Source organism: Saccoglossus kowalevskii, chromosome 6 (genome assembly GCF_978046115.1).
Source record: "Saccoglossus kowalevskii chromosome 6, keSacKowa6.1, whole genome shotgun sequence".
NCBI classification, from domain to species: domain Eukaryota; kingdom Metazoa; phylum Hemichordata; class Enteropneusta; family Harrimaniidae; genus Saccoglossus; species Saccoglossus kowalevskii.
In genome coordinates this window covers 41,907,739-41,924,078 of record NC_140646.1, presented here as the reverse complement: position 1 = coordinate 41,924,078, position 16,340 = coordinate 41,907,739, and the positions used below count along the sequence as shown (strand labels likewise).

Sequence of the window (16,340 nt, the reverse complement as noted above, 5' to 3'; positions counted from 1 at the left end):
GTCACTCTGTCGTAGCAGATTACATGCTAGTAATGTATGTCACTCTGTCGTAGCAGATTACATGCTAGTAATGTATGTCTGTCGTAGCAGATTACATGCTAGTAATGTATGTCAGTCTGTCGTAGCAGATTACATGCTAGTAATGTATGTCAGTCTGTCGTAGCAGATTACATGCTAGTAATGTATGTCACTCTCTTGTAGCAGATTACATGCTACTAATGTATGTCACTCTGTCGTAGCAGATTACATGCTAGTAATGCATGTCACTCTGTCGTAGCAGATTACATGCTAGTAATGTATGTCACTCTGTCATAGCAGATTACATGCTAGTAATGTATGTCACTGTCGTAGCAGATTACATGCTAGTAATGTATGTCACTCTGTCGTAGCAGATTACATGCTAGTAATGTCTGTCGTAGCAGATTACATGCTAGTAATGTATGTCAGTCTGTCGTAGCAGATTACATGCTAGTAATGTATGTCACTCTGTCGTAGCAGATTACATGCTAGTAATGTATGTCTGTCGTAGCAGATTACATGCTAGTAATGTATGTCAGTCTGTCGTAGCAGATTACATGCTAGTAATGTATGTCTGTCGTAGCAGATTACATGCTAGTAATGTATGTCACTCTGTCGTAGCAGATTACATGCTAGTAATGTATGTCACTCTGTCGTAGCAGATTACATGCTAGTAATGTATGTCACTCTGTTGTAGCAGATTACATGCTAGTAATGTATGTCACTCTGTCGTAGCAGATTACATGCTAGTAATGTATGTCACTCTGTCGTAGCAGATTACATGCTAGTAATGTATGTCACTCTGTCGTAGCAGATTACATTCTAGTAATGTATGTCACTCTGTCGTAGCAGATTACATGCTAGTAATGTATGTCACTCTGTCATAGCAGATTACATGCTAGTAATGTATGTCACTCTGTCGTAGCAGATTACATTCTAGTAATGTATGTTACTGTCGTAGCAGATTACATGCTAGTAATGTATGTCACTCTGTCGTAGCAGATTACATGCTAGTAATGTATGTCACTCTGTCGTAGCAGATTACATGCTAGTAATGTATGTCACTCTGTCGTAGCAGATTACATGCTAGTAATGTATGTCACTCTGTCGTAGCAGATTACATGCTAGTAATGTATGTCACTCTGTCGTAGCAGATTACATGCTAGTAATGTATGTCACTCTGTCGTAGCAGATTACATTCTAGTAATGTATGTCACTCTGTCGTAGCAGATTACATGCTAGTAATGTATGTCACTCTGTCGTAGCAGATTACATGCTAGTAATGTATGTTACTCTGTCGTAGCAGATTACATGCTAGTAATGTATGTCACTCTGTCGTAGCAGATTACATTCTAGTAATGTATGTCACTCTGTCGTAGCAGATTACATGCTAGTAATGTATGTCACTCTGTCGTAGCAGATTACATTCTAGTAATGTATGTCACTCTGTCGTAGCAGATTACATGCTCAGGGTTCTGCCCAGCTTGATTTGAGTGCCGGTCGCTAATTAATATTCATGAGCTCATTAATATTCATGAGCTAATTAATATTCATTTTCCATTCTACTAGCTACGAATTAACTACTTTAATTATTTTAACTTTTATTTATTTCAAATATTTCAATGTAAAATTAATCTGCTTTAATAAAAGTGAAAAAATATATATACTTTATTTTTGAAATCACGTCTAAAATACGTATTTTTAGACATTGACCTCTGACCTGGCAGCCATTTTTTTTCCAAAGCGTGTCGTCCGTTTGTTACGGCCAAAGTGGCAACAAGAATTTAATTGTTTTCTTTCCCGATGGAACGCTGGTAAATCACATTAATAGTGAGAAATTAGTATTCCTTGTATCGCTGACTGAATATAGCTTATGAATTTATTTTTATGAACGAGTCATGAAGCCAAAAACATCAATCACGGTTACTACACTCGAGTGCAAGTGCAGATTAAACGAACGACAGCTTGATGCATCGCTGCTGGTGAAGTGAGCAAGTTATTGTTAAACTCGGCACGCAACTAAACTTGCAATGGTAATCCTTCCTTCTGTTTATTTATCATTGTCTCCCCTTCCATTATCTTGATGTACGACTTATTCCGATCTGGTTCGTTTGTTAAAACTAACAGAATGTCAATCGGAGGTTAAAACAAAAACACATTAGGCTGATGTCACACGTGTACGTTGATTTTGAACAGCAGTATCTTCTTTCAAGTTTTGTTGTGTGTTAATTTTTTGCATTGTGTTGTGTGTTAAAACCAACAAGGACAATAGAATGATGGTCCAGTGGCCGACATCCTGTGTGTATCATAAACAAATAGAATAGTGCTGGTCGCCAACTTTTTGTCCTGGTCGGAAATTCAGAGTGCCGGTCGCTAGCGACCGGCGCCGACCAGCGTGGGCAGATCCCTGCATGCTCGTAATGTATGTCTGTCGTAGCAGACTACATTCTAGTAATGTATGTCACTCTGTCGTAGCAGATTACATGCTAGTAATGTATGTCACTGTCGTAGCAGATTACATGCTAGTAATGTATGTCACTCTGTCGTAGCAGATTACATGCTAGTAATGTATGTCACTCTGTCGTAGCAGATTACATTCTAGTAATGTATGTCACTCTGTCGTAGCAGATTACATGCTAGTAATGTATGTCACTCTGTCGTAGCAGATTACATGCTAGTAATGTATGTCACTCTGTCGTAGCAGATTACATGCTAGTAATGTATGTCACTCTGTCGTAGCAGATTACATTCTAGTAATGTATGTCACTCTGTCGTAGCAGATTACATGCTAGTAATGTATGTCACTCTGTCATAGCAGATTACATGCTAGTAATGTATTTCTGTCATATCATGTTACTGACACAGATGGGTGCATTCATTGAGACTAGACCGACTACTGCTGTGTGATGATATGCTGTATTTGCTCTATTAGAAACCAAATTCTTCAATACCTAGAATCATTAAAATCTTGCTGTATTTATGTTGTAATATACTAATATGGTATGTATTGGTGTTGAAATTTACTATATTTGTTCCAATAGAAGCATATAAACCAAAAACGAAGTTTATGGATTGCTAAAGCGTTAAAACATGACTTAATGTGTTGATAGAATAAAATTCGATAGTATTAAAATTTCTTTAGTGCTGAAATGCAGTACTTTATAGCCATTGCTTTGTGTTAACATAAGTTGTCTGTTGTAGGATTATCTATTGGTCTGTTACCTGTGGATAGTGATGATAACTTCAGTGATAGGACCATAACACCTGTCGCATGGCATAATCACTGTCCCAGAGACTCAGACGGTGAAGGATTTATACCAGATAGTTTAGAAGAAAAAATGATACCACAAGATAATTTAGGTTAGTGTTATTAGTTTGAGTAGCTTATTACTGATTTGTCCATTGACCATCTGTCAACTTTCACAACTGTTTCTCCAAAACCATAAACAAAATTAAATTAGTATTGTAATAAAATTAATAATGCCTGTTTTATGTAGTGTCCAAATCCTCAAAAAAGTTGTGCTGAAGTCGCTGAGTGATATCGATTATTACCCTTGTGATCATTCTCTTCATAAACGCCACATTCGTCACAATGCTCATGCTCAGTTCCATCATATGCATCAATTGATATCAAACTTGATATAGTGACCAATTTTGACTGAAATTGGCATAACTATATTTTTGTGACTACAAACGCCTTTATCTTGAAATAGGATGCTGCTTCAATTTATCAATGCTGAAATTCTCATCACTTTCCAATGTGGCTGTTAATTCTAGGTGTGCGTGGTGCTGCCACTGGTATAGAGTCTGATGGAAGTGAAATCAACACAGATGATGAACTGGAAGCAGCTAGAAAGGTCAGTTCTTAAATTAGCTTATTACCGTATTTATCCAGGTAAGAGCTCATGCCCCGGCAAACGCTCACCCCCCAATTTTGATACAATAAAGAAATTTAGGTCATGTTCAAGCATAGGGGGCCTTTTTCTATAAAACTAATTTTTGACTCCTGTGTGCGAAGCACAAAAGGGAGTCTTTGCAGTTACCCTGTCTGTATGTCTGTATGTCTGTATGTCTGTATGTATGTATGTATGTCACTTTTTTTGTTCCACCGTTATCTCAAGAACCACTAATCAAATTTTGGTGAAACTTGGTACATAGATGCTCTGGGATAATGCGCAGAGTTGATTAGGTTTTGGTAAAAATCTATGAATATTAATTACCTAATTTGCATGATAATTAGCTGATTTTTAGCTGTTCCAAGACTGTTCCACTGATATCTAAAGAACCACTCATTGGATTTTGATGAAATTTGGCACATGGATGCTCTGAACTAGTGCGCAGATTTGATTAGTTTTGGGTAAAAATCTATGAATATTAATTACCTAATTTGCATGATAATTAACTGATTTTAAGCTGTTCTATGACTGTTCCACTGATTTTTGAAGAACCACTCATTGGATTTCAATGAAACTTGGCACATGGATGCTCTGAACTAATGCGTAGATTTGATTAGTTTTGGGTAAAAATCTGTTAATATTATTAATTACCTAATTTACATAATGATTAATCAATTTTCGGCTTTTCCACTGATATCTCAAGTACTAATCATAACATTTCAATAAAACTTGGGACACTGCACATACCTGATAGTTTTTAGGGTAATATCAGTACATATTAATTACCTAATTTGCATAATTAATTAATTTTCAGCTTTTGATATTTCGAGTAGTAATGATCACGTTTCAATGAAACTTGGTACATAGTTACTTGAGGACTGTGCAGAGACCTAATTAGTTTTTGGGTAAATATTTGTGCATATTAATCACCTTATTAGCATAATTAGTTAATTTTCAGCTTTTCACCTGATATCTCAAGTACTAATCATCACATTTCAATGAGACTTGCGACATAGATATTCTAGGACTATGCAGAGACCTGATTAATTTTGGGATAAATAATTGTGCCTATTAATTACCTAATTTGCGTAACTAGTTAATTTTTTGCTGTTCTATGATGTCTAAAAACCACTCATTGGATTTCAATGAAACTTTTAAATAGTACCCATCACATTTCAATGAACCTAAGACTATGCACCATATTAGTTTTTGGTAAATATTTATGCTTCTTAATCACCTAATTAACATAATTATTTAATACTGATATCTCAAGTATTGATCATCACATTTGAATAAAACTTTGCACATAAATTCTCTAGGACAATAGACAGTCTGATTAATTTTGGGTTAAAATCTGTTCATATTAATTCTCTAATTAGTATAATAATTAATATTTTTTTGGTTTTAATCACATTTCAATGAAACTTGGTACATTGTGCAGACCTTATTAGTTTTACACTTAAATCTGTTCATATTAGTTACCTTATTTGCATAATTAGTTTTCAGCTATTCCATCAATATCTCAAGTATAAGTAATTTTGAATTAATTTGTAATGTGTCTCCAAAACTCTCAGCACACGGGAGTTCTTTCTAAGCTTTCTTTGATTGTTCATTGTATTAACAGTTGACATTGCAGTCTGCTGTTATTCTGATAAAAATTCTTGAAAAATAATTGTAGATTGCGTAAAACGAGCGATGAATGCAAAATAGCTGTGAAAGTAAAATAAGTAATTTCGCGTTTTGCCTTCACGTATTTTAGGTTTTTTTTTTTATCAGAATCATAACAATCAGCAAGTCTACAATAATGTATATTAAAGCAGAAAACGATGTTGTGCTTCTGAGAAGGGCTGTTTGGTTTGTGCTTTATGTGTTTTACATTCAGCTTTACGTCATCGACAATGAAACCAATGTTGCAATATTGTAGCAACCCATACCTGGGACGGAGAGTGATTGAAATCGCGTTTTTTTGGATTTATAAAATAGTTGGTAGCAGCAAATCCACAACTTGGGCCAACAATTTTGCAATGTCACCCTGAAGGCTGCCAATTTTTTTACCATCTTTCATCACCGCTATTGCATTTCTGTCATGAAAATTATTCTTCTGTCGTTAAAAAAAAAAAAAATCTTATTTCAAGCCCATCACAATATCTATATAGTGAGACATTCCAACCATCGGAACTTGCGTCTAGCCTGATAAGAAAGCAATGTTGACTTGCCCTCTATGATGAAACATTTGTAGTGATGTCATTCTTAGCCAATCAGTAAAGCAGATGCTTAAAGGTCAAAGATTACAGACTGTAAACAAAAGCATCCCGTGACATCGTAGCAGAGCGACCCCATTTTTCTTGTCTCTTTATTGTGATTAGACATGAATGAAAGTGCCAAGCTGACAGACTGAAATCTATGGATTGAAAGTGCTAAGTCCACGCTGTGTGGGACAATATCGACGAACTTCAGGACGAAGCTGTGGGGATTTTGCTCGACAGCTACAGTGACGCCGACTTGGACTTTGAGGGTTTTGAGTTTGACGAAGGCAATGAAGTACAATAAAGATCTGAGAAGTTTTTTCAAACAGCTATGAATTTTTATAATTTTTACTGTGTAAATTATTATCGATCTAGTATGACAGTTGATCCATAATTTGTCAAGACCAGAAATAATTTTGTGCAGTTTAACCCCTAACATTTTAGTTCATTTTGAGTTCACGCGTATTGGGCGTCTTTGTCGGCAGGGAAATCGTAATTCAAATGATTCCTCGTCATCGATATATTATTTCTGGTTTATTTGTCACAATATAAGCAATAAATTATTTTTGTTATACTTCTAATGTTGCATATTGTTCATTTAATTCTGTTCCATGTTTTCATTTGCCATTCTATTTCCTGTCGCAGTTTGATCTGCGTATTGTGAATTTTCGTTTGTTTTTGCAGGGGATGTTTGGGCATAGGCCTACCCTATTTTTTGTCTATTTTCCATGATCAGGACCCTGGGCTCTTAGCTGGATAAATACGGTATAACAACCAAAAGTGAAAAAGTGCACTGGTTGCTATGCTACCATGAGATATGATGGCCATTTTGTAAGCAAGGGGTGTTGCTATGCTACCATGAGTGATGACTGCCATCTTGTAAGCAAAAAAGGTTTTGCTATGCTACCATGAGTGATAATAAAACACAAATATTTATTTTTGGGTTGCAAAAAAATATAATTTACTGCAAAAGATTATCGAATTGAACAAATGTAAATAAACAAGTTGTTCATTTAGGTATTATTCCATACTTGCACTTTTAGAGGCATATCTGTAATAGAAGTGCATATAAACCGAAAATTGCATTTACTGTAGCTGGATTTTGAACTTAAAAACACCCTGAATCTTGTAAAATCAAACAAAACTAATTCAATTTAAATTCACAAATGAAACATAGATAATAGTTTGAAATTCAGTGCTTCACATTTGAGCTAAAAATACTATTTTCAAAATATCAAATAGTCAGCTATGTTAAAATATACTGAATGAACAAATGCATTTTTTTAAAAACAGTGAATATAATTTTGTGAGTAGAAATATATTACATGCAGGTTCAAAGAAGGAAACAACATTATATATACATACATGTATAGGAATACTCCCAAAACGCAGATTTTCTCAATTTGTGCAACCTAACAGTAGTTCTCACGACTTTTTATTATTTCATGGTATTCTACAGGAAATAGCAAGGCAGCAGCGAGATCAATATTTATTACAACACAGGCGTGGTGAAATAGAAGAACAGCGTCCTGGGTTGGAAGGTGGCAACTCAAATGAAGATGCCTCTCTAATATCATCCGAGAATGAGCCAGTTAGTTTGCGTCAGTCTGCTGAAGGCGATGTCTCATTTTCGCCTGTGCCTGGTGATGGCGGTGGTGGAGGTGATGGGAGTAGTGGAGCTGGTACAGATGATAGTGATGATGATGATAATGAATCTGGTTTCAATCCAGTTTCCAATGATGCTCCAAGTACAATGGATGTCTTACGAAGATTGGGTCTAGCAGGAGATGGAGTTGACAACCTTATTCCACCCATGCCTGATTATAAAAACAGTGCTGATTTTCCAGTAAGCTATTTATGTTCATTCTCTATTTTTGTTCCATATATTTTCGAATACACTAAGCCCATTCTTGACTGAGAAGTTGGGGAAAAATAATACCTTAATTTTTGGCCATTTTTGTGTGTGTGATCAGATTCAATGTCTATGTAAGTTTCTTTTGTATATGAATGACAATTCCTTAATTTGCTCCCCGCAATTTTCTAATAATGCAATGTAATCAACATATCCGTTTTTGTTATTTATCATATCTAAGGCCATGTCTTCCTTTTTCAAAGATGGAACTGTTTTTTTTTTACTCCCATGTGTGAAGCACACAATGGGAGTCTTTGCAGTTAGTCTGTCTGTCTGTCTGTGTGTGTGTGTACGTGTACGTGTGCATGTTTGTTACCAATGTTGTGACGACTTCAATTTACACCGACTTGTGACAGCAAGACCTACATTGTGATGATTTAATCGAATTTATGATAAGTCAAGTTTTCAAAGCTGAGGTTTAGTAAAGGGGGAAGGTATAGTTCAATTTATATTAATGTTGTACCATACCTACCTTTACTAAACCTAAGCTTCGCAAACATGTCTATAATAAGTCAACTTTTATTTAATTAAACTTAATTAAAACGCAATTCTATGTTGAATTGCATTGAAATTGAGTTTAATTAAACTCCAATTTTAAAGCATCACTATATAGGAATTCGTTTTAATCAAGTTCATATCACAACTATATTAAAAGTTAATCCAATGTGTGTTGTTAGACATACATACACAGACAGGTACGATGTGAAGATGTGTGTGTGTGTCTGTGTGTGTGTTTGTTTGTGTCCTTCCGTCCATCTGTCTGTTCCACTGATATCTTAAGAACCATATGTTGCTTTTTGATGAAACTTGCTGCATTGATGCTCTGGGCCAATGTGCATATTTGATTAGGTTATAATCCCCATGCATATTAATTACCTAATTTGTATGATAATTAGCTGATTTTTTTAGCTGTTCCATGACTGTTCCACTGATATCTAAAGAACCACTCACTGGCTTTTGATAAAACTAGATACATAAATGTACTGGGTTAATGCGCAGACTTGCTTAGTTTTGAGTTAAAAGCCATGCAAATTTTTACCTAACTTGCATAATCATTTGTCAATTTTCCATTGATATCTTGAGTACTGAGAATCACATTACAATGAAACTTGGTACATAGATGTCATAGGACAATGCACAGACTTGATAAGTTTTGGGATAATATCCATACATATAACTTACCTAATTTGCATAGCTAGTAAATATTCGGCTTTCCTGCTGATATTTCAAGTACTAATCATTTCATTGAAACTTGGTACATCGATGCTCTGACTATTCACAGACCTGATTAGTTTGGGTAAAAATCTGTGCATAATAATTACCTAATTTGCATAATCATTTGTCAATTTTCTACTGAAATCTCAAGTACTAATCTCATCACATTACAATGAAACTTGGTACATAGATGTCATAGGACAATGCACAGACTTGATAAGTTTTGGGATAATATCCATACATATAACTTACCTAATTTGCATAGCTAGTAAATATTCGGCTTTCCTGCTGATATTTCAAGTACTAATCATTTCATTGAAACTTGGTACATCGATGCTCTGACTATTCACAGACCTGATTAGTTTGGGTAAAAATCTGTGCATAATAATTACCTAATTTGCATAATCATTTGTCAATTTTCTACTGAAATCTCAAGTACTAATCTCATCACATTACAATGAAACTTAGTACATAGATGTCATAGGACAATGCACAGACCTGATAAGTATTTCATTTATACCATGCATATTAATTACCTAATTTGCATATTGATTAGCGCATTTTAAAGATTTTCACTTGTTTCTCAATGTGCAATATGTGCAATCCTGAATAGTTTTTGGTTGAAATCAATGTGATATCAGTACTGTTGCTGATAGGGACATGTAACTGGTGCTGTAATTTTGTCTGACATGTTTATTATATTGCATGTATATGCGTGTGTGAATGCATGTGTTATATTTACATAATTTATGTTGAGACAGTTGATGTGCAATGTGTATGCGTTTTTTTTTTCTTGACTCCAAATTTGTTATTGCTATTATAGTATTCATTACATGCTTTAACTATGTCTTGTGCATCTTAGCTTATCACTACTTTATTATGTATCTTGGATCATAGGTCACAGACTAGACTAGCTTGAATAAACTATTTCTGTGACCACACCAGAAACAAAAATATATACTACATTACTATCATTGTAATTACTACTATTATTAATTTTAGTATTTATTTATTTATAATTTACTACTCAATGTATACACTGTTTCTGGTGAAATACATTTCATTCATTCATATTTGGTCATTATTTTATTCAATATTCATTCAATTGTTAAACCATAGCTACTTGAAACCTCCCTGATCATTGCTTGCAGTTATATTTTTAAATGCTGTATTTGCTCTAATAGAAGCACATGTGCTAACTTCATGCCTCCAATTTCTTCAGCACACAGGAGTTCTTTCTAATCTTTCTTTGATTTTTTGTTTAGTTCACTGTTTCTTTATCATATCATGAGCTTCTAAAAATAAGTACTTATGTCATAATACAAATGTGTAAGTATATATATGTACTTGTTGAATTGAAGACATACATTTTTTTTTAGGGTTCGTCTAGGATGAGACCAACTGGCGATGATGACCCATTGAATCGCCAAGTACGGTTTGTCAGTCCAAGCGGGAGTACCATACCCTCACATATTAGGCCTTTTCAGGGATCTACTTATAGCCAAGCAAGTGGTAGAGACTCAGACTCACAGTATTCGGATGAATTACAGCTTGCTTCCAAGTTTTTTCTTCCAACAACTCATTCATATAGTAACACTATGGCTGAAGATGTAGCCAGTACTCCATGGAGTTTTGATGACAGTAGTTTCCATGCATCTGAGATTGGTGCCATTACTCAAGATAACAATGATGACGATGTGGAGGATGACCATGATGTGACTTTGAGATGTGTGCCTGATATTGAGTTTGATAAAACTCTGACAAGTGATGAAATTAGGAGAGGAGAAGGTGATGAACATGTGCAGGTAAATTTAAATCATTAAAATTGTATGTTCAGTAAATTAAAATGCAGCAGTTTTTAATGAATATTATGAGGTTATTACAAGGATAGCACAAAGTATGCACTGAGTGCATACTTAATAAGAGATGACATCTTGAAATGATGACGAAAAATGTTTTGCACAAGATTCTTTTTCTGTCGTGTGATATAAACATGCCACACATTTTCTAACTAAGGGAAGAGTAGGAAATCAAACTCGCGGTTTACCGCGGTCATTACCGCGGTGGTGGTGGGTGCTCGCCGGTCGACCGCATTTTATGCAAATTTATGCAAAGATTCCATGACCCCGGTTTACCGCGGTCGTGTGCGGTAGGCTCGCATGGCAATTTACACCCTATTGTTAAGACTATGAATGGACACAATAGACTGGGAAACTAAAGGTTACTTGCCGCCAAGTTCAAATAATAAAAATCGAGTGGTACCAGAAGATTGGAAAAATCGTCTCTATTAGTTCGCAGAAGAACACTATTTTATTTTCACGAGTCTTGGTATAACATCGCAAAGCAACCCAGAATAATGTAGACCCCACATAATGTAAAATAATATCACATTATTTTGAATTTACATCATGTATAGTCTCAGGATTTATTTTAAAAGATTAATGTTTCGCGTATACCAATGTAAGCGAAGTATAAATTCCAAGTGTAAAACACTCGATGAGAGGCCGCAGTTTACGTTACCTCGAGACCATGCACTAAGTAGGAAAAGCAAGCCGAAGTCGAAGAGGGAGTGTCACACACTTGGTGCTACAATATATACTACAACAACTGGGTGATCAGCAAAAAAAATAGCGCACTTCTTGGCGAAACTGACTAATCTAATAAACCTTAACCCCAAGTCACGCACTGAACAAGTGGGTTGTTACCTTGGTGACCATTCGCGCTCCACGCATTGACCTTTTTATTATACACATCCCATTACGCAAATTTTACTGGCTCTGCGTTGCCTACGTAAAAATTGTTACCATTCTGGTTGTGAATATTTCACCATTGCCGACGTGATAATGCGTTGCCTTCGTAATAATAACGCAAACTTATTTTCCATTGTTTACGTACTGGCTGTGAATATTTCAACTTTGCCGACTTGATAATGCGTTGGCTTTGCAATAATTACGCAAACTTATTTTTTATACCCCTGTCGACACCTCGATTCAGGCTGCTATCACCCTTTCTATTTCAGTAATTGACGGTCTGTAGGTGTTAAGTTGTCACCTCCAACTGATTGAGCGGGCAATTAAATACGCGATAATACCAGACTTAGTTTTTCTACTTTAAAACTGACGGCAAAACACAATACAATCGTCCGGAGCCATCGAACTACGCGACTTAGTTGAAACCGCGACTTACTGCCTCAGAGACGGGGCCACTGAATAACTGTTGTTGATAATGATATTGTAAACAAACGCGCACACACAAAACATTAAAGCCAGAAAAGTCAAGTCAAGAAACAACATTTCAAATAATAATAATTATGGTTTGACATCTATATCATTTTGAAATATACTAAATTTCATGTAAATAAAATCCATGCGTTACAATTTACTGTAATTTCAAAATCGGGGCAGCGTACTTTGAACGCAGAGTATTGCTTACATTTCCAGTGAAAAAAAAACAAAACAACGTCAGGTGCTTTTGAACTACGTGCGGTTGGCACAGTAACGGGCAATGACCTCAGCGGTTCACACGCAATGAAATTCTAATCGAGCCAGCTAGCGTTATCGTACGGTATCATAAACTCAATAATTATTCACTCAAAATGCCTTTCACACTCACGAGTACCATGGAACACGAACATGTAACAGAAAAATAACGTCTTTTGTTTAAAAAATATTCTGTCAACCAAGAATACATGCGCAAGGCAAGATTTATGAAACGAAACAGAAAGTAATCATGTCATTGTCAGTGCAATGCAGACAGCCTGACCTGTTTTGATTAGTTCGCCCGTTTCTCATTTGCTGGCCATTTTTAGCTCCGCTGTCGACTTTGTCGAGCGGAGCTTATCATATGAGTGATTGTCCGTCGTCGTCCGTCGTCGTCGTCCGTCGTCGTCCGTCGTCCGTGTCAATGTTTTACTTTTTCGACTTCTTCTTGAAAACTACAAGCCTGAATGCTTTGATACTTGGTGTATATGTACCTTGGGTAGACCTCTCTTAGGTTTGTTCATTTCATGTTGATATCTTCAATTCTCTAATTTTGGTGAATATTTTTGTCATTTTTGGTAAAAAGTGATATTTTCGACTTCTTGTTAAAAACCGCAAGTGCAAATGCTTTGATAATACATATATAGGTACTACATGTGGACCTCTCTCAGATTTGTTCATTTTGTAATGATATCTTTAATTCTCTAATTTTGGTGAATATTTTTGTCATTTTTGGTAAAAAGTGATATTTTCGACTTCTTGTTAAAAACCGCAAGTCCAATTGCTTTGATACTACATATATAGGTACTACATGTGGACCTCTCTCAGATTTGTTCATTTCGTGATGATATCTTCAATTCTCTAATTTTGGTGAATATTTTTGTCATTTTTGGTAAAAAGTGATATTTTCGACTTCTTGTTAAAAACCGCAAGTCCGATTGCTTTGATATTACATATATAGGTACTACATGTGGACCTCTCTCAGATTTGTTTATTTTGTGATGATATCTTCAATTCTCTAATTTTGGTGAATATTTTTGTAATTTTTGGTAAAAAGTGATATTTTCGACTTCTTGTTAAAAACCATTAGTTCAATTGCTTTGATATTACATATATAGATACTACATGTAGACCTTTCTCAGATTTGTTCATTTTGTGATGATATCTTCAGTTCTCTAATTTTGGTGAATATTTTTGTCATTTTTGGTAAAAAGTGATATTTTCGACTTCTTGTTGAAAACTGTAAGTCCGATTGCTTTGATATTACATATATAGGTACTACATGTGGACCTCTCTCAGATTTGTTCGTTTTGTGATGATATCTTCAATTCTCTAATTAATTTATTTTGGTGAATATTTTTGTAATTTTTTGGTAAAAAGTGATATTTTTGACTTCTTGTTAAAAACTGTAAGTCTGATTGCTTTGATACTATTCATATTGTTCATTTTCTAATCATGTCTTCAGTTCTTTAATTGAAATGTGCATTGCTAACAGCGGAGCTATCTCAGCCGATAGGCTGCTTGTTTCTGGAGTGTGACACAATACTGGCAAATCAATCAAGAACCAGGATACGGCTTGGATACGCTGAAACTTTGTAAATCGTCCTCTTTTCAATTGTAAACTTTATTCCAGTGTAATAAAGGTATACCTATACATGTACCATGAAAAATTATATCGCATCACTTTGGAAATTTACGCTAAATACATGTACTAAATACTAAACAAGCGCACATATCGTATTCATTTACAGCATCGGATTTTAAAACAATGACTCGTGGAATCACAACGAAACTGTTAAGTACGTATTTCACACATTAGCGAGGACCGCGGTAGAGACCGGTACAGCGGTAGAGACCCCTTATTATAAGCAGTCCGCGGCTCTCCCCGGCGTTCTGCGGTACACCGTGGTAATGAACGCGGTGCACCGCCCGTTTGATTTCCTACTCTTCCCTAAGGAAGATGTTCAAACACTTTTAAAAATACTCAATATGGCATTTTACAGATGGTCAGATGAGTTCTGCGTCAGATGTTTAATAAATGTGTTTATTACATCAAATGGGCAGATGGTATAGAATTTGGTAATAACATAATGACAATCACTTATACTACGGCTCTGCAATCTCTGGAATTGCATTATTGAATGCTAATTGAATTTCCTACCATACTTTTTTAATGTATACACACATTACTGAAGTGCAATCTATATACTTGAATATCGCTTACCACATCTTGTATTTACACATTTTAGAGCCCACAAAACCCCTTTGTTGGGCGTTCCTCATTGGGCAGTTTTGGATTAGGTACCGGTGATTTCACATTCAGTCAGAATTTGGCATTTGGAGAAGATGAGTTTGCTCAGTTAGACCCAGCTGCATTGAGCCCACGAAGTAACCTGAGTAATGAACAGATGAACCTATCACAAGAAAGGGCTGAGGAAAGAGCTGAAGTTCAAGGTGCCGAGAGTGGAGAGGAAGGTATGTACATGTATGTAGTGAGTAGTAGGTAATACTTTGTTGACCCACTCATAGAATGCTAAACTTTATTTGCTGTTCATAAGTTGCATTTATTGTATGTTTAATAATTGAAGTATACGACTTGTGTTTTGTTTAAGTTTACTTAATAGAACAAATGCAATATATATCTAAATTATGTTTGGCTGACCCTATTAATTACTGACATCTTTACATTTAGTTTCAGATAGTACTTTCCTTGCTATCTTTGATTATAAGATAATATAAACAATTAATTTAAAATTACAGACTATGTAAGTGATCCCCAACAATCAAGGAAATCACCCACTGGTTATGACAGTGGAAGAGAATCTACTCCACATAGTCCATCCTATATTGAAGACAATGGTGAAATACTTACCGACTTGGCTTTCAAATCACCACTACCAGCTATGAATAAACATGGTAAGTCATTACTCTCATTAATATAATTTATGATCTCAGAAATGGTTGAAAGATAGTCAATCTTTGTAACAAATATTATGGATTACTTTGTTTCAGTTGACACACTGCACAGGGTTCTCCCCAGAAAAAATGCATAGCGCTGCAACTAATTTGCATAATAATTTGCATATCATTTACATACCTTTCCTTCATTAATTAACAGAACTCATTTACAATTATGAATATTAATGAGCTCAGTCACAGTGCAAATATTTTTTTAATGGAATCAACACATTGTTTCACAATTTAGAAGAGTTTGAAACATTCTCTAAATACAGACTAAAAACAAACACACATAAATTATTGTTGCAATTTAATTGTCTATTGTTAAACGTTGAATAAAACGCATTTGAAACGTTAAGCCAGAAATATGTTCACGAATTTCCTGATTTTATTTACTCCAAAAACATTCACCTTCAAAAAATCGACCACGTAATTAATTGGCGTATTGTTGTAATTTATTATTCGTACCATCAACTTCTAAAACGTTTACATTTACAGTAATGAGCGAACAAATAAAACTTCAAAACAACCATCAAAGTTACGATGTGACATAACTTACTTGGCAATGTTATACACCGGTTATACCAATAATTCCTCAATAAATGTTACCGTTAAA

General features: G+C 35.1%; 1 protein-coding gene across 1 annotated transcript in view; it reads left to right on the top strand.

Moving 5' to 3' along the window:
* The window catches only part of LOC102804079 (centrosomal protein of 192 kDa-like), a 60,939-nt gene that overhangs the window by 8,456 nt on the left and 36,143 nt on the right, over positions 1-16,340 (top strand). Inside the window, exons 5-10 of the mRNA XM_085500713.1 lie at positions 3,220-3,378; positions 3,796-3,875; positions 7,620-8,006; positions 10,667-11,092; positions 15,016-15,241; positions 15,527-15,682. Coding sequence (XP_085356839.1) covers positions 3,220-3,378; positions 3,796-3,875; positions 7,620-8,006; positions 10,667-11,092; positions 15,016-15,241; positions 15,527-15,682 — 1,434 coding nt within the window. The remainder of the gene's footprint in view (positions 1-3,219; positions 3,379-3,795; positions 3,876-7,619; positions 8,007-10,666; positions 11,093-15,015; positions 15,242-15,526; positions 15,683-16,340) is intronic.